Raw genomic sequence first — 25,019 nt, forward strand, 5'->3', positions numbered from 1 at the left:
GATAAGGTACACTTTATAAGTTTACAGGGAACTGTTTTATTGGGGGGGGTAGTCAGAAGAATTTTAAGATTTTAGTCCCAGGAATACCACCTGCTAATATAAATTGAAATAAAAACACTACAGATATTGCATTTTTTATGTATTTTGCAGAAAAGACCATCGTTTAAACAGATCATTTCCAACCTGGAGTCCATGTCCAATGACAGCAAACTTCCCGACCAGTGTAATTCATTTTTACATAACAAAGCAGAATGGAGGTAAGACATTTACAGCCGTCTGTTGACAAATTAAACACGCTAATTACACTGAAACATAAAAACAGAGCATTTGATGGCTGATAAGAATCATTTTGCATTTGATGTAAAGACTCAAACCTAATCAGTCCTTTGTGTCCTCTCAAGACAGCTTAATGTCTATCCTATTTTATAACCTAACCAAATACAGTTTCAAAAATCTGTATTCTCTAATTCTAAATTGCTGAAACCTGGGGACTGGCATTTTTCATATCACGTTCACTTGGCGTAGGGCAGCAAATGCTAACAACGTTCCTTTATGAAAACAACAAAAAACACAAATATGAAGTAATTTAACTTACTACCTTATAGTAACCGATAATGATCTGGGAAACTATGACACAGAGAATCATTTTTTTGACATAGTTATATAGTTTATAATGATATATATACAGTGTAACGACAGATCTGCACGAATACCCCTAATATTAGGAATTTTATATAAACGTAACAATCTGTCAGCCATGTTAATCCTATTATTTTTTTCTTACATATAAAGAAATCTATGTATAAATGTTGCAAAGATGTCCATTCATATAGATGAAAGCTACATTTTAAAGGGCAGAGACAGTTCTAGAGAGGTTTATCAAAAGTGAAGAAAAGCCAGAGGATTTGAAAGAGGCGTGAACAGGGTTTTGTGAAAGACCTGCTTGATCTCTAAAAGGCACATCTGAGCCCACTTACATCCACCCACCTGCATGGACTATAGCAGAGCATATTTATTGAAGAACATCTTTATTGCAGAAAAAACAACCCCTTACATTGTTGTAAAAACGCGTTAAAAAATATCGCTCCAAAATACAAAGTATCTGGCTAGAACTTGTAATGCTTTTCTATCAAAACTGGTGGCCTCCATGTCTGCGGTTACATGTCCTAATTGCAAGCCCGAAAGCTTTATGTTCTATTTATGTGGATGGTAAGAATATATCAGGCTCTGTCCCGTTTTATGTGCAACCCCCATTATCTATTTAACTATTTTAAAGTGAAAAATCCTCTCATCCTCTGCATCTCATAAGGCCTTCTTCAGTCGGTGGATCACTGAGGATTATTAAATATGCAGAGTTCCACCTACTCGTTGGAATTTAACTCCTTTAGAACTTAAATGCAGCATTAGAAACATCATTGCCAGTACTGCTGAAAATCCAAACATTTCATGGATATCATTTTATAGTCATGTGGAATTTTGCCTTTTTCATCATTTTTGCTAGGAACTCTTAACTGTCAGGTGATACTTAAGCAAGCAGTGATAGGTTGTTGCCATAGAAACTGAAAAAAGCTTAATTAAAGTTTCTGAGTTGTTTTTATGTAACTAAACCTTCAGAGGAAGGAAAAGATGAACTAACTTTTATTTACTTTGCACAAGAACCGCAGTGGACAGAATTGAAATATTACTATGATCCAAATACTAAATGATTTACTAAAAATTTTCCACTGTTAGTTTGCTTATAGTTAGCAATTTACAGTCATTTACTTTTTGTGAAATTAGCAATGCTCATATTTTGTCACTTAAACCCTGGAACTATCTGCTCATGTTCACATTTGGGAAATAATCTTGAAAACAAATCAGCATCGCCAGGGGGATTCGTACCAGAAGGTTCCCACTGACTGCTATATTAAGAAATACTGGAGCTTGTCCAGGGAAAACTGTAACATAGATACTAAAATATTCCAATCCTCCAGTGAAAGGCGAGGGAGACAACTGAAAAACTAAGACTGGGTGAACAAGACAAATTCAGGGTCGGCAGAGAAGAAACAGTGCAAACATGTACACAAGAGTTTGGTTTCAATGCAAACGGAAATCAATAGCGTGAACAGCTATAATGTAAATGGAAAAAGTGACTCGTAGATATGGCTACAAACACAGATCACATGAGGGGAGTGGTATAAATAGCATGATTTAAAGTTGACATTATTCCTACTTTGGATCCGCAGTAGGATATAAAGACACGGAACGCTCAGTAATTATTTGTATTGCTCCACCTACTGGTAGGGAATGCAAACTACAAGCAGCGAAGATCAGCCACGTGCAGGAATGTTAATTTGCTTTAAACTAAGGATTTTCTGCTTATAATATACTCTTTCTCTGTGATTTATATCAGTGTAAAATATTTTATTAAGGTTTTTTTTTTTTTTTTAAATGCATTATTTAAGAAATAATGAGATCATGAAATGTTATACATTAAGGGTAGGTTTGCAAAATGTTATTCTGAAAAAAAAAAAGTTAAAAGGAACTTTCACAGAATTGCAAACATTTACAGCAAACTTACTAAAAGCTTAATAGCTCTGCACGCGATTTTTTTTCTTTTCATTTAACTTGGATCAGTAAATTCCACAGGATACAAAATATTTTAGTTACCTGTCAGATCCATGGAAATAATAAAGACTCAATTGCTACTCAAATCTAATGTAAAGAACATAAATAGAATCCTTATTAAGTTTCTAAATCCAGAAGACTACATTAAACAGAGACTCGTCTAACCTAGGGGTTGAGGTCATGATGTTTATGTGTATATAGAAATATATATATATATATATATATATATATATATATATATATATATATATATATATATATATATATATATATATATTCCATACTATTCTATGTGTTTTCCTCTTCCACTTTCTCTATTGTTTTTAATATTTGAGAGCTTTAGTTTACTCTATCTGAGAAGCTTCCTGTAAATTGATGAGTGCCTCAATGGTGTCATCATCGATGAACGACTGTCAGCTTTTAAATTAGAGTGATTAGTTGTACCTTTTAAGTATGATTTTTTTTAAAGCAAGTATATCTTCGTAAACATCTTTATGTGTATTTGTAATAAGCGAGCAGGGGTCTGACAAGTTATTTGAAGCCAATGCTCTAAAGTGGACATAGCCTTCTAATCTAGCATAGTTCTTATGAAATTGAGCCAGTCCAGGATTTTCAGACAACCAACATTAATAAACTTTAGCCTGCAATGTAAGTATTCCTAAAACCGGGCATGGACAGTGGTCTGAGTCAACATTTTAAGCGAATCAGTGTAGGTATGTGATGAATATACATATATAAAAACCAATCTTTGCCACATTATACAATATAGCCGAATTCTAACGCAATATCATTAGTTTCTTTGCAGGTTTTATTCAATTTCAGCTCCCCTTCTTCATTTAAGTCAATTAACCATAATGTGCTCTCTGCTCAGGTCAAGGTCCCAAATTTTCTATGTGACTCATAATACATTTTGATTTGGTATTTTTCATGATAAAAAAGCATGTTTGGTTTTTTGTAGACAGAAAATCTTTTTTATCACAAAACTGGTTATTTTTTTTACTGCTAATATATTTTCAGTGGTAGAAAAGAAGGGAAAAGCATCCTTTTTATTTTTTTTTTTACCTTTCGTCTTGTATTTTGTAAGCATTATTTAATGAGAATTTGCCAGTATCTCTTTTACTTTGCCTAGATCAAACCTTTCTACTGTTCTCTGCTTCTGTAGCAAATCTGTCTTAAGTGATAGGTGGCCATCCATTGGGTTTTGTCATGTTGACAGCGGTGAGGCATTTGCCAAAAAAGTAGGTTTGCTCTAAGCTCATAAAAAGGTCAAAAGAACAGTATGTAGAATTCAAAAACGAGATATGAAATCTTTGTATAAAAATCTCATCATCTTCTTATTTGATCAGTTTGCTTAGATCCTTATCTCTGGAACAATTCCCATTGCTGACCGCCTACCGCTTACCAGTGGGGTATATTTTAATTCTTAGCGGTAACCCTATCTATGTTTCTGCATTGCCTGGAAAAAATATGTCGGCCTTTGTAAAGGTGTTTCTTTTTTCTTTGTTGTAGCAATGAATATGTTACCATGTGGTCGTAACATTTTGTCCCCCTTATTATTTTTTTTTAAAAGTGTCATTTTGTATAAGGCATTTGTCCATATATGGTTATATTCACTCAATTTCCGCTAAATAAGAGCTGCTTCAAAAGAATGGCCTTCATGAAAGTCTTATGAAGCTATATTAAATGCTCAGCGCGATAGAACATTCCTGACCCACTCAAATTTTATCAAACCATTGTACTGTTCAATGTTGAAATATCTGTTTTACGTTAAATTTAAAGTTGGAAATTGTTAATTAGGTAATTTGTTTTGTTACAACGATAACCTGAAGCACTAACATTTCTATATTTTTCATTTAAATCATATTTATTTATTAATTTATGTTTTAGTGTTAAACAAAGTAGATATGTGCACATTTATCAAACTCACCAAGAATTCCAGGTGACTTCAACTTCAAATGACCATTTATGCAACTACAATGCAGATAAAACTATATGATAATAAAATATTACAAATGTATTAAATGCCCTCCATGAGAAAAAAATAACTATTTAATGTAGGTTATTGTAGTTTAAGAGACGCGCCGATGCTTATTGAACTTTTTTGGATAGCAAAGATGGCTTCTCGTTGTCTCCATGGCTGCTCGCTCGAAAGTTCTTCCAGTCCGGCTGTGTAAATGTTCATTCTTTATGGCTTTGTAACTTTTGTAATTCGGGTATTAATATCCAAGTTTTTATTTAACAGCCATACATATTTTTTATTTCTCCATGATGGTGAAGCATGATACCCAAATTAGCATTGAATTGATTTTAAGGAGATGGGCTTGCTTACTTAGCGTCACAATAGTGAGTTTTTGATTTGATTTAACACAAAAAAGTGGTATACAATTTATGTGTTTTTTTAGATTTTTAAAGTTAGCAAAGATATTTTTTGTTAATTGAAAATGTTAAATTACTGTTAATCCTTTTTTCCTTTCCATGTAAAACTGCAAGGGTTAAAATCTTGCTTTTATCTCACATCTTGCAAATATTTTTACAAATACACATCATAAATATGAGGCTCATAGCATTGCTTATTCCGTTAAGGTATTGTTTGCTTTGATATTTTGTTTTTCACTCAATCTCTGCAAAGGCCACAAAAAAAAGAATTTCAATAACTGAAAGGTTAAGTAATAATGTGTCCATCGCTATGAAAATCCTGCGGTTTTAAAAGTGATCAAGAGAAATATAGAGAGCTTTTCTGTGCTCTACTATTAAGCCGCTTTGTCCAATTTAACCTGTGCCCCAAAGCTGTATGTGATATGCATATGAAGCTGTTCAGGTTTGCACTCAAACTACACAAACTTAAGTTGTTGTATCTGCGCAGATGTGAGATTGAAGAAACATTGGAAAGGCTGAAGAAACTGGAGCGCGATCTCAGCTATAAAGAACAAGAGTTAAAGGAGCGCGAGAAACGTTTAAAAATGTGGGAGAAAAAGCTCACGGAACAGTCTCACACGCCTGTAAGTACTTCAGTTTTATTTTTTTTGAGTTTTAGCCTCTTGAAATACAAAGAAACAGAGTGCGGTATTAAAAATGTGACAGCCAGTATTAGAAGTTAGGCCGTACTCGCTGTCTACCTGCTGGACTGCAAGAGCAAGAACAGTTATCTATTTCGTCTTAAACACTCTCACGTTTTAAATACGTTACAAAAAAAAAACTTACAAAATGTTCAGCTGCAAGCATCTTTTTTTTGTTATATTTGACTTTTTCAACCTTTTGAGACGTTTAAGTTTATCTAAGACCCCAAAGAACACCACATCTCGGTATTCTCGGGGATCCGCAAGGAGTGGGCTCCAGGTAGCCGGAGTCACAGAGTTCCCGGGTGTTCTAATGACTCAGTCTGTTTAAAAGTGACTCTGATCCCAGTCTACCCAACATCTTCCATAGAACAGCTAGGAATCCTGTAGGATTTATGTTTAACCTAAGGCACCATGCGGTAATGTGCATGGATTTTTAAGGTAAAAGGAAATTTCCCAGCCGTAGGTATTTCAGGTTAAACAATGCCGATTAACTTCATGACCAGAGATGTGCCAGATGTTTATGCGTGTTTTTTAAACGTTTATTCTGTTTTGTTGTTCAAGTGGATAATGTATGTTAGTCATACATTGAATGATATTTCTGTTTTTTTGCCCTGAGGGATTAGTGAAACAAATTATTTTTGCTTCACTGATCCGCATTGTCTCGCCTTCCTGTGATCTGTACAGCTTTTCAGTGAGAAAAACTGCCGGGTTACTCTGCGTCTGCAGCCTGATGTCGTTCTCTGTTCCTTTAAATGATAAAACAAAAATCTAACTCGGCCACATTATACAGCAGACCTCTATATAACCCAACTATAGCGAAAACACTAATGAGGTACTGACAGCTAATCATCTAATGAACTTTCCCATTTGCCATTCGTGTTGTACGCGCATAAAATCCTGTTTAATGGCATCTCATTTGAATTAAACAATGCATGCACTTGACCTCACAGTGTATGAGTTTTTATTCACTTCGATGTGATCAATATTGTTTGATCTGCATGGCTTTAATAGAATAACAGGCTTGTTGCTTCAACTGTAAGGAATGTTTTCATTTAAAACTTTGTTTCCCTTTTTTGAGGGTATTTTAGCTGTGCTTTAATTGCATATATAACTAATAGAATATCATGATCATATACCCTTCGTGAGCACATAAGAAATCCATCATGAAAAGACCACAAATCCCCTCTTATATTTTTTTCCTTTTTATATGTTTGCATTCAAGTGCTACGTTTACCCCAATGTGATCATTCTAAGGTATTTATTGAGGTCGGACATGGTCTTGAACAATCTGAAACTAAGTTAATATGCAAAACTTATTGAAATCATTGAGTATCCAGTATGGTCAGACTGACCGCAACTTAATGGCATTTTCTTTGGCTTGAATTTTAGCTAATTTATCTCAGGTGACATGAACCATTTCAACTCATCAGCACAGGTACGGGCAAACTAGGATAAATTAGCCCAACGTATTGAAATAGGTAAAATAGATCTGTCAAAAACGACATTTTACAGTTCTATGCACATGTTGAAAACTGACATGCGATATGGGTTGGGACAAATATATTCTAGCCTTTTCTTAAAGTCTGACCCTGAAAAACGGCTCAAGTCTGTAAATGCCAGTAAAATTGCTAGTTACCCAAGTCTGTCTTATTGTAAAAGATAAAAAAGCACCTTGAATCTATTACATGAGGAGTCTTAACTACTCTTTCTCAACATCTACATGGTTATTCCTCCCCATTAACACAGTCATGCTCTATTGCTAGGTTGTTGAATGGTTCAGGCAGCCTTTAGAAGGATAGATGGAGGAGAGAGGGCAGAAAATGGATTAGATGATGCTGACCCTGTTCCGAGACATATCGGCTTCCGTGAAGTCAAAAAGTCCCTTAGTATGATCGGATTAAATATATATTCAAAACACTGATTGCACTGATTATCAAACAAAAACCACATGCTGTAATTAATCTGTGTATTTTTTGAGTGCCATCCTGAACTCCTTAACTGGCATTATGCAGGAGAAACTTACCGTGGTTGTCTTTCATAGAGTTTAATGAAAACCATAAAATGAAATGTTTTGATTTTTTTTTAAAAAAAATATTATTTTAACGAATAACAGCATTAGTTGAGGTACTGAAAGTTATTTCTAAGCTGCATAAATATATATATATATATATATATTTTGTACCACTGAGTTGCAATATGTAGCTAAATTCTTGAGGGGCAGGTGTATCCAGAGGCATTAATGCTTTTGAAAATGCACTTTAGTGAATGATGATGGTGTGCAGGTTTCTTCTGGATGTCAGATGGTTAATTTGCACGGTTAAACCTGGGAATTTGCTGGGTTTAATCTGGAGTCTCTGTATGAAACAGTACTTCGTTGGGGCTCAGGTATTTTTAATATCAGGCAAGCAGTGTTTGGTGATGCCCACTCCCAGCCCAGATTCTGCCTACTCCCTCTTAGTCTCTGCCTACTTTCCACCCCTTTATAGTCTAACAGGGGCTAGCCCCACCCCACACACAGCTAGCCCTGCCCTCTGATTGCTGCCACACCCCCTGTAAAAAAAAAAAGGCAACCCTGGGGATTTTCCAGATATACTGAGGGTACCAAGATGTTTGATACAATTAAACTCATCGACCAGATTTACAGTATAATAACAATTATAGGGGTAATTTACAATAAATGTATTATTATTTTTACAATGTATGTTCTACCAGACTATGCTGACAAAATGTGATGCCTGTACTATGAAAACATTAGTTCCATTTTCATTCATACGCTGTTCCTTGAATTATTTGTGCACATACATATTCTCTGGTGATCTTGAATTTTTCAGTTTGTTTTACATGGCGGTGGTTGTTATTAATGTTATTCTAGGAAATATTCAGCTGAAACGTCTGTACGACACTTTCCTGACATCAATTTAAAAGTGTTTAGCAATTTCGTTCTGCATGAACAAAAGGATTAAATGAGTTATTTCACAAAGTAAACACAGAATACACAAAAAATCTACATTTTTGTTAAATCCTTTCTGATATTACTAGTTATTTGCTATATGTGACAATTTTAATGAGGACTATATTGAAGTAATAATACTATATTGAAGTTATTTATAGCTACATATTGGCTATATATATATATATATATTTAATATATTTTAAAGAGTCATAAAAAACATTGAAAATATCTGTTCTAGTCTATTTAATACGAGTGGTTAAGATCACATTTTCTTGGCTGTTATTTCCTGTACTAAGAACCAATTTAATTTTGTATGTTTTATAGAATAATTTTAATACTTTGCAGAACCATGTGCCAATGTTTAAAATGCTTTTTTTGCAAATTGAGGGAAAAGAAAGCTATTACACTGAAATGTAAAGTATGAAATAAACTTAGCAGGTGATCAGGCGAAGGGAAATAATATAATTCTTTTAAAAACACAAAGTCTGTCCATACTTATTTAAAAACCAAAAACATTTCTTTAGATTTAGCAATGATCTAGATAAGTCAAGGCCAAAGATGAATTTTGTAATACAAAATAACTCCTTTAACTGTAATGTGGCATAAGCTTTATGACCTAATGGAAATTCATACTAAAAAATTCTCTTTTAAAGGAATTTAACCAAAAGTAGCTAGTGGTGTTACTTAGCTTTCACAAAATGTGCTATCGCTAATCTTAATTTTATTGCGTACAGCTACAAGAATAACTATTAAAAAAAAAAAGACCTCATATAATATTTAATATTGATTATAAAGACCAACCTAAATTTAAAAAAAAGTCCTTTTCATTTGACTCATTTAGAAATGCTTCTCAAAATGTTATGTTAACGCAGGAGAAAAGCCACTCCACCTTTGATAAATTACCCATTAAACACATCACTGTTCATGATTAATATGAACTAATTAAAGATAAATTATTGGGGGGGGGATAAAAGCAGAAAAGGATTGGTATAACATATCTGCCATTATAGGCACTGTTAGAACCATCTAATCTCGTATTGTGAGATTATCACAACTGTAATAGTTAACACATGTGACAACTCCATCTTTCTTGTACATGTGTTGCTTCTGTTACAATGTATAAATATATATAAAAATAACATGAATATATTTGGTTGCCCTCAGCTCCCTCAAAGAAAAACATGTTGTTTACATATGTTATATAAATTATAGAATTAGCTTTTTTTCTGTTAGTACATATACATGACGGGGAAAAAGTAGTAATATAAAAACTGCGGGTTTGGTGTTTATTTTTTGAAATATCTCGATTGAAAGATGATTTCTACTTAATCATATTACTCAACAAAAAAATGCAACTTCCCTAAAATCCTAAATGTAGGAAAAGGTGTTATTTTCTTTTACAACGAAAGTCAACATCATCTTTAGAGTAGCCTATTTTATCAAAGTAATAAAATAATGTGCAGGCAGGACAGAGCCTTGAGCAGGTTTTGTTATGGCGCAAGCTGAGCTGATCAATGGCGACATTTATTGGGATATTATGGGCTCTGTAATGTTCTGCCAGGAGAAGGATCTCAGGAACTTTTAGAAGAGAGCTGCAAATTAATTGGCTGACCTGCAAGGCGGTTGGTAGCAATGTGTGACCCCTGTATCAGATTGTAGATCCTTGAAAGAAGTCAAGTCACATTGTGTTCCTTGCTAAAGAGAATAAATAGGGACGTACTTGCAAGAATCACGAACGCAGCACACATTAAAACCGTTGAGTGTTCAAAAAAACAGAAAGAATTCCAATTAAGCTTTGCAATTAAGCTTTTTTGGACGTATAACCACCATGTAGAGGATTCAGGCAATAAACTAGCTGAGATGTACTAATATACAACCATAAATGCCAATATTTGTTGCGATATTCATCTTTAGCAAAGGAGATATAATCACTTATGTGTCCTAAGCAAGAAAGCCTATTGATTGTGTTTTCTGTTTTTTTTTATGTTTTATTAAAACGTACTTATATATTATATTTGTCATCAGTAATAATTGCTTTGTTTAATTGCAATTAATGAACGGTTTGTTTACAAATAATTTTATCAAGGGGCTTTTTGCAAAGTGGGGTTTATTTGGTATCTTCTGCAGTAGTAGTCTCTTGGCTGCAGTGAAGATATTTATTAAATTATTTTATATTTACAAGCTTGGCATTTCATTACATTTTATAAATTTTTTTAACTGTTATCAGTACAATATGGATCTCTTGAATAGGAATCTATCAAACATGTAATGTATTCTAGTGATGTCACAGTGACATCACTTAGCTCCATTTATTGTTTATTTTTTATTTATTTACTTAATATTTTTAGCAATTTTTTTTCTAAGTAAATGAAAATAAAACTTTCTCCACTTGTGAGAAGAGGGCGTTACATTTTTTTCCCACTTTCTTTTCTCTGCGGTTCACCCTGCACTGATCACACTGTGATTACCAAGCAAGTCTCTATAAACTTGCATTGTGGGTTGCAATACGTGTGATCTTCCATTAAGTTCTAAACAGACCCTGCAGGGGATATCCTGTCCTCATGTAGCCTTCAGGTTGACATGTTCCGGAAGAGAATGCCTGATCGCATATTCTTCACGTAACAGTTTATAGGTGCTCGCACTGGCAGCTGTTACAAAGGATAGGTCAGCAGGGAGCCATCGATGCTGCAAAAAAGTCAGGATGTACATGTACGTCCTAAGGGGCTTTTAAGCAGAGTTTTTTAGGACGTGCATGTACATCCATAGGGGACTGGAGGGGTTAAATCCTAACAATATCTGGCTTAAAATAAATTCATAACCTCGATAATTCTTCTAGAAATGTTTCCTGTTCACATTTTAACAGATTATATTGGTATTATATGCAACGTAACAGCTCATAGAGAGAGATAATGGGTTAATGTGCATTAGAGAAGAAGGCTTAATAAGCTGTTAAACTTCACTACTCTAAGTTAGATTTACCAATTGAATTCTATACACGTGATTGCACAAAAACAGTTCTTCTCTAGATTGACTGCCAACTGAGTATGTAACAGCAAGACCTTGATTAACTTCGGATAATAATAGAACCAACACTTTTATGATTTTAAATGCTTAGTGCCAAAGTGTCAGTGACATTACTGTGAATGCCCCGTGGATGATCTGCAGCTACTCTCTCCTACATAATCAGGGGAAAGGAGTATCCAAGGGCCGGTCTTTATATACATTAGGACCAAGCAGGAGATTCTTGCCTCGGATGGTATCTATATCTCTATGGTGTTTTCTTATGATTTCCCACTTTAGGGAATGAGATGGCAGATAACCCTCCGGCCAAGGCAGTCTTCAAGGGAGAAAGAAAAATGTGAGCTACTAGATCCACAGAGCTCCTTCTCCCTCACTGTTTTATTCCAGTTAGATACATTTTTAAAGCAGTGCCAAAAACTTCTTAAAAGTGACTTCTAAAACTTACTTGGTAAATGAGACCAGGTTCAGATTGAGTTAAATATTTTACAGAGACAACCAACCTTAAATCAGCATTAATTAATAAGGTAAAATGATGAATAAATATGTAGTTTATATATATATATATATATATATATATATATATATATATATATATATATATATATTACATTTTGTTAAATACAAGATTACTGGTTTATTTGTAAATCTAAAAATATTTTAGTTGAATTATTTTATTATTTCGAAGTAAAAGGCCTTATAAAACTACACAAAAAAACCCCTAAAACAAATCAAACATATGCAAATTAGACTTACTGTATTGAAAAAAAGACATGTTCAGTTTATTACATTGATGTTAAATCTATTACACTATGGAAAGTCACCGTTCATCCACTGCCTCTGTTTGAAAGGATTGCACAGTGGTTGATTAGCCTTTGGACTTGTTATAAATATGATATTTGTATTTGCAGGAGTTCTTCATGGGATTTTATTTATTAAATAGCTGTAGTAAGATTAAAAGGTCTCGTCAGACTGTATTCATTAGGCAGGCTTCGGAGGAGTTCCCTGTGTATGACGGACAGTGAAGTTTGTGAGATAAAACCCTGGAGTTGCGTTATGGCTTGTACCCATAAAATATATTGAATAGCCTTTATGTTGGTGTTCAAAATGTTAAGAAACATACTAGGAACTAGATATCCTTGTATGTCATATGCGTGAAAGATGTACCTTGTGCTAGTGAAATAGCGAGCAGATCTATAGCTTCTGTAACTTCCAGTCTGGGGCCACAGAAAGCACGGTGTGGCTGCAGAGAGGACCACGTTGTGAACACGTATGTCCTTTAAACAGCAGAGCACTCATGGTGCAAAATGTATTGCAGCCCGGGGTAGGCAGACCCATAAAGACACCGAGAAATAACTTGTGATTTATATCACATTGTGCTAAAATAGGAAACACTTTAAACTATTCCATCCAGGGCCAGGCTAGAAAGGTAAAATCGTCCGAGTGGCTGATAAATCACAGGTGTCCAGCTGCAAACTACACGTCTGCAGCATGCTAAAGGTTATCTTTTTAGTAACGCATCCAACAGATGCAGAAAAGGCATTTATGTTTCAGAAAGTAATATCACAAAGACCAATTTATTGTTTTTGTAATGTATCTGAACGCTGTGTATGTAGGTATGTTCCACAAGATCCATCTGTTTGGCTTTTTCTGCTGATAATATCATTTTATTTTTGTATTAGCAATAATACCTCTAGTTAGTCCTTGTACAAAATTAATTTTTATTCAAAACCCCCTATGTATTCTAACCATTTCAAAGCTACTGCAATAATTGGATTTTAGGTAAGTTTATTGAGTAGGACTTAAAAAAAAAAATAATGAAATAGTATTTTATCTTTATTTGATGTACTGAGTGTACTTTTACCTTTCCTCAATTGCAAATTGAGTTTATTTATTTTTTCTTCAATGTAAGACATACAATTTTATAATTCACTGTAGAACAAATAGCGTGTACAGAATAATGTAAACTGAATATTGTATTATTGAGAATCACATACTGGAAAATGCTGTAGTATTGTCAGATCACGTGTGTGCATGCAATGTTTATATTTTCATGCATGATTTTAACATTGACATCACATCCTTGTGCATGCGTTCCGTGAACTGGATGTGCTTCTGGTTGTTGCCACTTAATATTACAACGATCGCTTTCTTGACCTCCCGTTGTGTTGCTGTCACTGTTTGAAATCTTTTTAGAAGCACGTGAACTTGATGCATGTGATACTCTATTTTATTTTGTGCTTGCAAACGACTGGTGTAAATCTTGTTTTAAAGGTCACATTTTTGTAATTTATATATAATGTGGAATTAATGTATTTTTTTATCAAAATATTCACAAAGCCGCAAATAAATTCTTTCCTCTATTGTCTGTGACTCTTATGTGTATAAAGTATTTGTTCCTGCTTTTTTTAAAAATACCAAAAACAACATAATTTGCATTGCATAATCCCAGGGAGTGGCCGTGGAACATGCATAAACGCAACTCTTTTTCCTTGCCTCCCTTGTACAGTGCTGTGGCATGTATTAAAATGTTCTAATGTGAAGGGGCTAGCCGATGTGGGTTTGAGCCAAACTTAATCCAGATGTTTTCCTTAGCATTAAGGGAGATGTGAGAGCAGGAGCATTACTGGAACCAGCTAAAAGACTCCGTTCACATACCAGCTCCGTCAGTGGTGGGGCGCTTGGGTTCTGTCCCCATCGGAGTGAACATTCCACTGGGTTCTGTGGTTACTACTTCACATTTAGAACTGTATTCTAGAATTGTTTATGATAAATATGCAACGCTGTGTCCAATAAACTGCAGGCTCCAAAAAGAATATTAATATTCTCGTATGGAGAATACGGACGTTATATTTCACCCCTCCGTAGTTAATGGCTTTTTTGGCAAACACAAAATACTTATTTAGTAAATGCAAAACATTTGGCTTTGCTGAAGTAAGAAAAATATTTTTAAACAGACAATTAGAATTCTTTTTTGTAAAGAACCAACAGATCTTGCAGCACTGTACACCGGGGAAAGGACGCACGTTTGCGATGTGTGTTGCTTATTAGAGCTTATAATTTTTTTTTTTTTTTAAAAAGGAAGAATTTTAATTTTTTTGTACCCTTCTGAAAGTAAAAAATTAGTTATCAAAAGGCAGGCTACAAAATTTGCTTAGCTCTTATCGATGTACAATTTATACCCAAGCATGTCTTTGCTAGTTGTAGGCAATAATTATAAAGCTATGCTTAGTAACAAATGTTCCTGTACAAAAAACACTGTATATCTAATGTATTATACTTGATGCTTCTGTTTTTTATTCCTGTTTCAGAAGCTGTATATTTTCCCTTTTTCTCTTTTTGGAAAAAGCAACTTAGAATTATCTTTAAGCAATTCAATCAATTCTAGGTTCAAATCTGAGCAAATGAAAAAATCCTACATGACTCATGTGCTGTTAATTCACTAATAATTTATATTTTCCGTTCACTGTCGACTAATCCAGTTTTGCAGATTCTTTGATTTAAATTGATTCTAACTTTCCTTTTTTCCCCCCTCTGTCCTTTCCTCCATATTAATAGCTTTTCTTTCCTGTTGCTGGGAGACTCTCTCAGAAGTCTTTCTTTGAATCTAAAACAGAGGAGTCAAACAGTGCAGAGATGTCGTGTCAGATCACAGCCACCAGTAACGGAGAGGTGGATGGCGTGAACCAAAGTCTCAAGGCCATGATGAAGGGCTTTGGAAATATCTTCGACATGAATGTCGTAGGACCCACCCTGCATTCTGGGATACAGATAAACATGCAAGCCAAGCAGAATTCCACTAAAACCACCTCGGTCAGGAAAGGAAAGAAAATCAACATGGCATTGGGATTCAATGATTTTGGATGGTCAGACGATAGCAGCGAATAAAATCATAGAGTGATAGTGAAGCTTATGCACTTGTGCGTCTGTGGAACTAATACATGCGAACCACAAGGTCAAAGTGTTTGACCTTTCTGAAAACTTGATATGGAAGGATTTATGTATACCCACATTTTTAGGTCGGTGTTGTGTGAGGCGATATGGTCATCTTTGTGATATTTTTTTTTTTTTGAGTTGTTTTGTATTTACTTTTACTAGTGTATAACGTGAAACATTGTGTTATTTCTTAACAAATATAATAGGTTGTATCGTTTGCATTGCCTGATTACAGAAGAATTTTCACCGTGGTCTAAAATGTATACATTGCTTTGGTTTTGTCTGAAAATATGCCAATAATATTGTGTGTTAGGTTGCACTACAAGCTTGTATACATCAGTCTTTATTATTATTTTTGTTTATTTCTTTTTTTACACTAAATTATATGCTGTATGGTTAGTGAGAAAAGTTAAGTAAAAGCAAGCAAAAACAGTAAACAAAATACTAAAATTCCATCATCATGTGGTGTGAAATAATCATTGATGTTTAAATATTCCTTGTTTAATAGAATACACTCTGTACATCATAAAGGTAATAATGTTGGCAGTTTTAATATCTCTTTCATAAACATTCAATTAGTCAATTCACATTTTGTGCAAGTGATCAAGTCAAGTGATATCCCGAATCCCTTGGTGCCCATAGCCCTTTGGGGCTTTAGTTTGACACCCAACATTGTTGAATTAGAGAATGCCTTTTTTAATCCTCACCTGCTTGTACTAAGAGAAACATCTATTTTAGTACGCTCCCCACACATGTGCTATAGGGCATGCCAGCTCAACTTACTGTCATCCCATGCAAGTTGGTCCCATTGAAAACATTAGGAGTTAAATGTACATGCTTGGGAGTTCAGGGGAGACCAGGCACAAGTTTGCAAGCTAAGGACTCATTGAATTGTGCTTCCTACTGTACATCATAAAGGTAGGAAGAGGAAAGCGAGACAATTGTATCATTGCTTAACTCTACTTAAAAGAGTGTATGTGATGATTTAAATACAGTAAAATGTATTAGATTTCATGCATAATTAAATCCAATCTAAATTTTACTTAAAGGACTGTAGTGGTTGGTTGTTTCAGCAAAATTAGATTTTTCATTAGGCGACGATGCATATACAACTCATAGTTAAACTCATTTTTTACCAACATGATAAGATATCCTTAATGTGGCCGTCTCGTTAAACAGGGCTTCTGAGCACAGAGTTTCATTGTTGCATTAAACTACTAAAAGGACGGCTGAATGGGCATCGTCCACATACTGCTGACTTTCCCAGTCCCTACATGTCAGACATTTCTTTATTATAAGTTTGCAACACAATCATAAAAGCCTTACTTTATATAAATGTCATCTAGAATAAAGTGAAGAATTTGTTAGGATTTGCTTAAGATAGTGCTTACCGAGTGATGCTTGAAATTTAAACATGTGCAATACTTTGGATTCTAAATCCATATATCAAAAGTAGTATGAACAGACCACACCAGGTTATTATTACTAAATAATTAGAACAACAGACAACACCAGGTTTATTACTAAATAATTATTACAATCTGAGATGAGGAATAGATTTACATTTCTGATTTGGGCTAATAGTGGAGTCTTTAGTTGGCTGTATATCTGTTTGTGTTGTAGACTGACAACATGGTGACTAGTTTGATTGTGTAGAGCCACTGATAGAATAAGATATGGCCAACACCATGTTATTTTCTACAGATGTGAAGCACACACCTATCTCCTAGCCATCTGGAGTGACAACCCTGGTTTAGGAAATGAGTCTTACTGTGCCGGTTGCCAGTTGTGCACGGTCTTGGATACCATACAAAAGAGGCATCAAGTAATAGCCACCTAAATACAGCGATGCATATGTAACTGCCCTGGAAGCACAGTATGTATACTGATCCAGTCTGCCTTTGCGATACTCATTGGTTCTGGAAGGTTGGCTGTCAGTGGTCCTGAGTACACTTTAGCCGACTTGTTATCCTCCGGAAGTAAAAAAGTTTTTAGTACCAAGAAATGCTATTTTGAAATGATTTTCCTCTATCACACCATTGGTTCTTATGAATACTTTAATACTTTATGGTTTTTGCTGTGTTGGTAATAAAGTGATGATTTTTCCTATGGCCAAATGTATACTTTGTGTTCAGAATTTCTTAGACAAAAAAACCTTATCTTGTCAGAATTAACAGAATATAATTAATAGCGGAATTAAGTACTATTAAATAAAGCCATCATCATGGCATAGTTTACCTGCTCCAATCCAAAAAAAGCACATTATTATTTAATAGCATATCTGTAATATTTTCCCCAATGTGGCATGACACATTTTTGGATGTATTCCCAGACAGGCTGTATATTTTTTTATATAGCTAATTTTACAATAAGAAACTAATGAGAATCATTTTCAGGTAGAAATGAACCTCAACTCTGTGGTCTATAGAGATATTTTTATCTTATAAATATTCCTTGTGGATTGTATTAAAATACAAATTGCATTGGACATTCTTTTTTAATTTAGAGATTGTAATCAGCAGAGTGTAATTATTTCTAGCAAGCTACACATTATTTCAGTAGCTGGGACAGATATGACAATGTATCCGTGTGATAGCTGCACTGTCACTGGGAGATATTGAATGAAATTGGTTTGATTGATTTTCCGTGTCAATCTTAGTAAAGTGTAAGATATCTACAGCTGCTGCTGAGCATCAGACCTCTTAATGAGATCATGTGCTGACTACAAAAAGCAGTCGTCTCTTCATCATTGAGGTAGTCAGTATCCTGGTTATAGCACAAGGGGCTGTTAGGGTTACGCTCCAACACCCTTTACAATCAAGGAAATTATAGTCCAATAACAGCAAGAGGTTAAATTGTCAAATTTTGGGTAAGGAGAGTTTCGGTCAAATGGGTCATCAGGCTCAGTTTTTTTCCCACTTGTTAGTGAAGTAGCCAGTGAAAAAGTGTGTGGGCATTCTCTTTATCTGCCCAGAAATGTTGGGTTATGTTTTTTTTTTATTATTTATTTTTGCTAAATGTTGGTGAACTTCAAGTTTTGTGAAGGGGCAGGGCTAGCCCTGGACAGCCTATAGTGGGTGGGGAGTGGGAGGTAAGTGGGCATGGCCAAACTCAACCCAGGAAGCAAGACTTCACCTGGAGTCTCTAGGCCAAACCCAGAGATTTCCCAGACATGGTCATCAGTGGGAAAGAGAGTCATGTTATTTCACAAACCCTGACATTTGCTGTTCTCTTATGTATAGCGTGTGGCTAGATCTGGCCAAAAAGATTTTGTCTTATTAAAGAACATTTTCACCTTTCTTGATGCTTGTAGGAATGCCATACCATGGCATTGACATTCTGACACGTGACTGAACTGGCCGCAGAAACAGATTTCTTAGAATTTTGTCCACTTCTGTTCCTGGCGCCATCTGATGATTTGTAGTTCAGATAAATCTTGCAAAGGTACACATAACACAGTTCAAATAAGCCATCGTATAATCTGCCATACCTTCAAAGTGGCAGATGACACACACTATTATTTATAGATAGAACAAAAAGATTCTAATCGATAATGTGATTTTGGAGGAAATATTGCAATTCTGACATTACTGTGCATCTTTCTTTCATTATATGTAACAATGCAACGCGCGGCTGACAACGCAGATAGTCATAGGTGGTTTACGTAGGTGTTCAGCGACAGATAGAGATAACAGTTCTGGGCGTCTAGAAAAGTTGTCAGTACAAAAAAGTCCCTGTTATTATAGCTGTCAAGGTTCAATACGCCAAATAAGTGAGACTTGAATTTTCTGTACCAAAAAGTGGCATTTTGATGCAACATTCGCTTGGAATGAGTGAACAATGACAGACTTTCCTGCCTGTACTTATTCGAACATTTCATTGAATCTATTACGTGTCTAGTAGCTGATCCACTGCATTGAATATATTGAGCTTTTGGAAGAATATCTATTCAGTAAAAAAAAATAAAAAAATAAAAAAAAGCCCAAACACTGATAAGATGTCTACAGATTCTGAGCACAGGTTATAGAAGTCAGAAATGATTATGTTTATTGAAATAACGTTTTTGTGTGGCCTCACACTTTTTAAGCTTATCTGCTTCACAGTAATTAAACTCTGCAGGTCTTGGCAATACGGATTACACTTCCTTAATAAATTCCTCTAGCAATTGTCTTGTATCGAGCTATCCCTGTTGAAATGGGATTCGTCAACACATTTTAAATAGCTGAACTGTTGAGCTGTATTAAAATGAATTACAGTATATTTAAGCATTGTATTTCTGTAATCAAGCAGTTTCAATGCTCTTAATGAATTTCTTCTTTTGCTTGAATGTGAAGAGAACATATTTATTCTGCTTGTATTAGCAAAGGCAGATTATCCGGTCCTTTCAGTATTAGAGAACAAAGCAATTTAGTGTCAAATGAAGGATTATTTTCTGAGGAGTTCAGCTAAGCATGGAGTATTTTTCTATATCTGTGAAATATATGACTTTATAACAACCGTCAACAAAGATTCACTTGTTGCTGAGCATAGAACTTTACTTAGCAAGATAAACCTCGGTTTGCAGAGTGTGAAATATAAGACAAGACATGTACGTTTTAAGAGAAACTTTGGCTAAAATGACATTTTCTGCTCTTTGACAATGATTCAATATATATATATATATATATATATATATATATATATATATATATATATATATATATATATATATATATATATATATATATATATATATATATATATACACATATATATATACACACACACACACACACACACATTATATATATATATATATATATATATATATAATGTAAATTGTCCCAGCAGCCAGGGTCTTTATCTCGAATTCCTGGTGTTCCTTTGGGAATGATCCTTTGATGCATCCAGGCAGAAAGCACTTGCTGCTTAGGAGTTGTATTCTGGGAGTTGTATCCCCTGCAGGGAATTCTTTCCACTCAATAAAGTTGAGGAGGGATAGGGTGGCCCATCAGAGGATCAGCTCACTTATCACAAGGAGTGCGACCAATTGGAGAACAGCCTACTTTTTTAATCTTATCCTATGGGGAATGGTCCAGTCTGAGAAGCGCCTCAGTCTTTTTTATATGCAGCTGCCCTATGCCGAGTCTGGGACACCTCTTCCCCTGTTGGGCAGCATTCCCACTCCAATTATGCTACTCTCTATCATGCCTCTGCCCCATGACATGAATGCTCGCTATGGCAGAAATGAAGATATTTCAATTTTTACTTGATGTTTTCTCTTTTGCTGGAGGGAGCTGTTTTGTTGTACCCCCGTTGTATCTTACAACACTCCTCCTAGGATACTCCTTCTGTATCACAACACTACCCCAACCTCTTAAGACCATCATATAAAATTCAAATGTAAGTTCATGTATGGAAGCTTATAAAAATGCATATGTGTGAACGGCACAGCATGTTCTTGAGAAGCCTCAGGCTTTGGTGTAGCTTCTACCTTAAAGATGTGTGTTTGTGTAGCTCAAACAATGCTGGGTTTCTGCTCAATACTAGGTTATGGAAAGTGCACTTTTACTCTGTTTTAATTATCCTCACCTCTAAACAGACTACATAAGGAAATAAGACCAGACTATCTGCTCTGATGGGCTTTAGCCCAATTGTGAGTGCCAAAGTTAAAGCCGTAGAAACCAGTCAAATGTCTCTGTAGTTTGCACTAAATTTGGAACTTTGCCTCAGATATGCCTTGATAAATTTGGCTCTGGATGTTCAGACATTCATACACCATCGCAAACGATAATAAATGTATTTATTTTAAAATTAATATGGCTGCAGACCTAGTGTGTGTGAAATATAAAAATGATTCACTTGTACAGTTTGTTGTTTTTTTTATCCATGAGGTGTGATTATAAAATACAAAAAAATGCACAAATATTCTTTGTTTTGGCCTGTCGTACACAAATTTTGCAATAAATATTTTGACCATACTTTGATTATAGCTTTGTTTATCTGATACAATGTTTCATTTACACCGACTTAAATTGCGGGTTTAGCAATCCATACAAAAGGCAATTCTTCTTACAAGTTTCATGTGGTCCTATCACCATAGTATCCAACGGAATGGTCCATGCCGCAGGAACATGTTTAGTTTCTATGCTGAGAAGAACACTTTTGCTTTTTTTTTTGCACTAGTGTTACATTTTACACATAAATCCCACATTACCCTGAGGAATACCATGCAAAATGCATGGATGCAGAAAGTGATGGATCCCTTCCTTAGGCCTGACATAGGGCAGCACCTACCAAGTTTAATAGATCGTCTGCTGCTGGGCCTTCCTGTGCAGAGTGTCAGGATATTACATCATACCCTTGGATTATACAGGCCTGTGCATCTCTGATCTCATAATATGACCTATTAAGAGCTGCAGCACACCAATGAGGCTAGTTGCCCAGAAACTGCCAACACCACCGCCTGGCTCTGTTGCCCTATGTCTAGATTTAGTCTGTCTAGTCGGGAATATGCCAAGAGATGCAGAAGATGAGTGTAATAAAATAAATTAAAAAATAGTCTTCTAGAGGTACAAGATAACTACTTCGCGATGCCTTTTTTTATAGTAATGCTGCAGAAATATACCACAACAGTTCAAGTGTGGGCATAACGGAGGAGGGGGCAAGAAAAAACGTGCCCAACCTTGAAAAAGAATGTCAAGACCATCAACACACACTGTTTATAAAATAAGAAAATGTATATTTTTTAACTTAATCTGCACTTAAAATATAAAATAAAAAATATCTTTAATCTTGTAATCTTTTACAACACTTTTTTCTGCAAAATCTGTGAAACAATGCAGGATATGTTTGTGAACCTCAGTTTCCATTTAATAGGTCTTGGTAGTCTCAGTAGAAATAATATTAGCTTAATCATAAGCATTAAAATCCATAAATTTGACCTCAGTGTTACACTTGTCCGATGAGATGTCTACACGTAATTATACCAGACTGGGAATGTAGCCGTGATACTGACTGAGCGTGTGGCTTTTTAACATATCCCACTACTTATGTCACTTAAAATGCACTGTATGTATATTTTTAAACCCTCATTTAATGGAAATATAGAACTGCAGATGGGAATTAGAATGATCACAAATCTACTTTTGTATTATTTTTGAATGCATAATTGGATAATCATACTAAAAAAGCATGCCTGGAGTCATCTGGAGGACCTCGCAGGAGCAGGAACACAGAGCATAAATGCCGAGATATCAGGACTGGAAAGCAAAATGCGTTTCATGAGTGAACTTCAACCTCCCTGTTGCTGATAAAAGTGTTAATATTCATGGCAATAAAAACTTCAAAAAAAGTTATAGAAAAACGATGTCACAACTAAGGGACTGTAATTCTGATAATCCACAGCCAGTTTATACACCAACCCAAACATGGGTTGAAGTTCACCAAAAGTTGATTTAGAACGCCCTTTGTCATTACGTTTATTGAGTATTAAACACAACTTACAAATCCAGTATTTAAAGATTTAAGGAACATTTTGTCAATGGCTTATTGTGCAGAGTTTGCTGTACAAATACACTAAATATGGTGGATCATCTGCCCTGATTTCATGGTATTGTTCATTTTTCTCACGCAGCTGCTGCCTTCTTTTGATATTTGTTCATGGACAGAAGAAGATGTGGTAAGCCCTCTTCCAGTGCTTAGAACCCATGTTATGGTCATAAAAATCTATTTTTGAATTACGCAAAGCTACATGCATACAGAACTACAAAAAGGGAGTACCATATACAATATGTAATATGAAATATATCACACTCCCGCTGTTAACAGTTTAAGACCTAGAAGAAGAAATTATGGGCAGCAGGTACCTTTCTCACAGTAGGGCATCTTATCAATGAGCCCAATTAATATACTATAGTAGCCAGTAAAACATCTTGATTTTCATATGCATTATGTTGAACAGACCAAAAGACCAGATGATAAAATAGTGGTGATAAAATAGACTACAAATAATAAAAATATATAGTCACATTGAGTACAGAATTTCTCCCATTGACCAATATAGTTATCAGCATTTATGAAGAAAATATGCATTTTCAGAGGTCTGAGCAATATCAGTTAAATTATATTTTAGACTTAAAATGAACATTTTTGTCCCTGTGGTTTTCTAACTTGATACTGTCCGTTCACTTAGAGATGGAGTTTGCAGGAGAGTTGAACAGGTGTACGATTCCATGATCCCTGAATTATGAATTATCAAGGGTAATCGCTGATGCAGGGTTGAGCTGGCCTTGCATGATGTATAGTTTAAACGAGGAGAGTTTTAAGAAATCTTCCACATTACCTTCCCATTATACAGGACCAGCTCAGTCCTTTCTGCAGGAGGCTCCCACTGGGGTTTGATAACACACAGTAATATCTCTGACTTAAAGTGTTCAACTCTCCTCCAAACTCCCTCTTTAGTGAATAGACCAAACTGAGTGTATGCCTATTTCTGATTATCTATATCCAAAGCAGTTCTGGCTCTCGTATAGATCGATACATATAAAGCTCTTGGTAATTGCGATCTGCCTCTGGTATATGTTTTGCACATTGACCCACTTTGATTTTATTTTTCACAGTACATGTGGATGCTGCAACTGATCAAGACAGGTATCTTTTATTTTTATTTGTTGGTTAGGGAATATAAAAAGGGGATCTGTCACATTCTAGAGTACACCTGATCCTAATGCGAGAGCCACCTTCTTGCTGCTCTTTTACTAAGATACAAGGTAATCTACCAGGTTACCACCTAATTATGAACAATCCCTAGAGCATCACCTTCTTTTTTCTGGAGAGAAGTAATGGTGTTTGGACACCCCCATTCACTGTTTTCCTCACTTTCCCTTGTACTCCCCCTAATGTAAAGTTATGTGGGGCTAGCCCTGCCCCCACCCCCAAACCACTGCCCCACAAGAGGGAGAGCATTGGGTGGCCTAGCCTGGGAAATTATGTATGGAGGCCACCCCTTTGGTGGATGTCAGGGTTGTGTTAATATAATAACACTAGTGACATGGTTTACCAGTGTGGAATTAAGTGCTTCTAATGTATACCTCTGTTCTTCACTTTGAAGATGATGCATCCATGTTGCAGAGTATTTATGCCACCTTGTTCAAAGAGCACCACATTACAGGCAAAAGGCTGCTTCTTTTGGAAGAAATGGATTTGAAGGATATGGGCATAGTCTCCAAAGGGCATATTATTCATATAAAGGTAAAAACAGATTTAATTTGAAATGGTTTCATTGAAAGACAAAGATTTATGGCGGGGTCATGGTTTTTATGGAAGCATTTTTTGTGTCCTGGTAAAGATAGTCACCACCCGAGTTTTATTTTTTCATAAGAATAAAAAATACTGTTTAAAAACAAGGTATTTTTGTAAAATATTATGTGGTTATATTCTAATATATTCCTATGTTTATATCTGCA

At 35.1% G+C, this 25,019-nt stretch overlaps 1 protein-coding gene across 3 annotated transcripts in view; it reads left to right on the forward strand.

Annotated features, from left to right (window-relative positions):
* MAP3K20 (mitogen-activated protein kinase kinase kinase 20) overlaps positions 1-25,019 on the forward strand; it is an 88,040-nt gene that overhangs the window by 45,505 nt on the left and 17,516 nt on the right. For 2 of the 3 annotated variants that reach the window (XM_053470496.1, XM_053470495.1), the window contains exons 10-14: positions 151-257; positions 5,471-5,606; positions 23,189-23,233; positions 24,174-24,204; positions 24,665-24,804. In XM_053470496.1, the coding sequence (XP_053326471.1) occupies positions 151-257; positions 5,471-5,606; positions 23,189-23,233; positions 24,174-24,204; positions 24,665-24,804 (459 nt within the window). Of the gene's footprint in view, positions 1-150; positions 258-5,470; positions 5,607-15,195; positions 16,307-23,188; positions 23,234-24,173; positions 24,205-24,664; positions 24,805-25,019 lie in introns of those variants that run through there. The other variant, XM_053470497.1, reaches the window with a different exon arrangement.

Source organism: Spea bombifrons, chromosome 7, assembly GCF_027358695.1.
Source record: "Spea bombifrons isolate aSpeBom1 chromosome 7, aSpeBom1.2.pri, whole genome shotgun sequence".
In the NCBI taxonomy this organism is placed as follows: Eukaryota; Metazoa; Chordata; class Amphibia; order Anura; family Pelobatidae; genus Spea; species Spea bombifrons.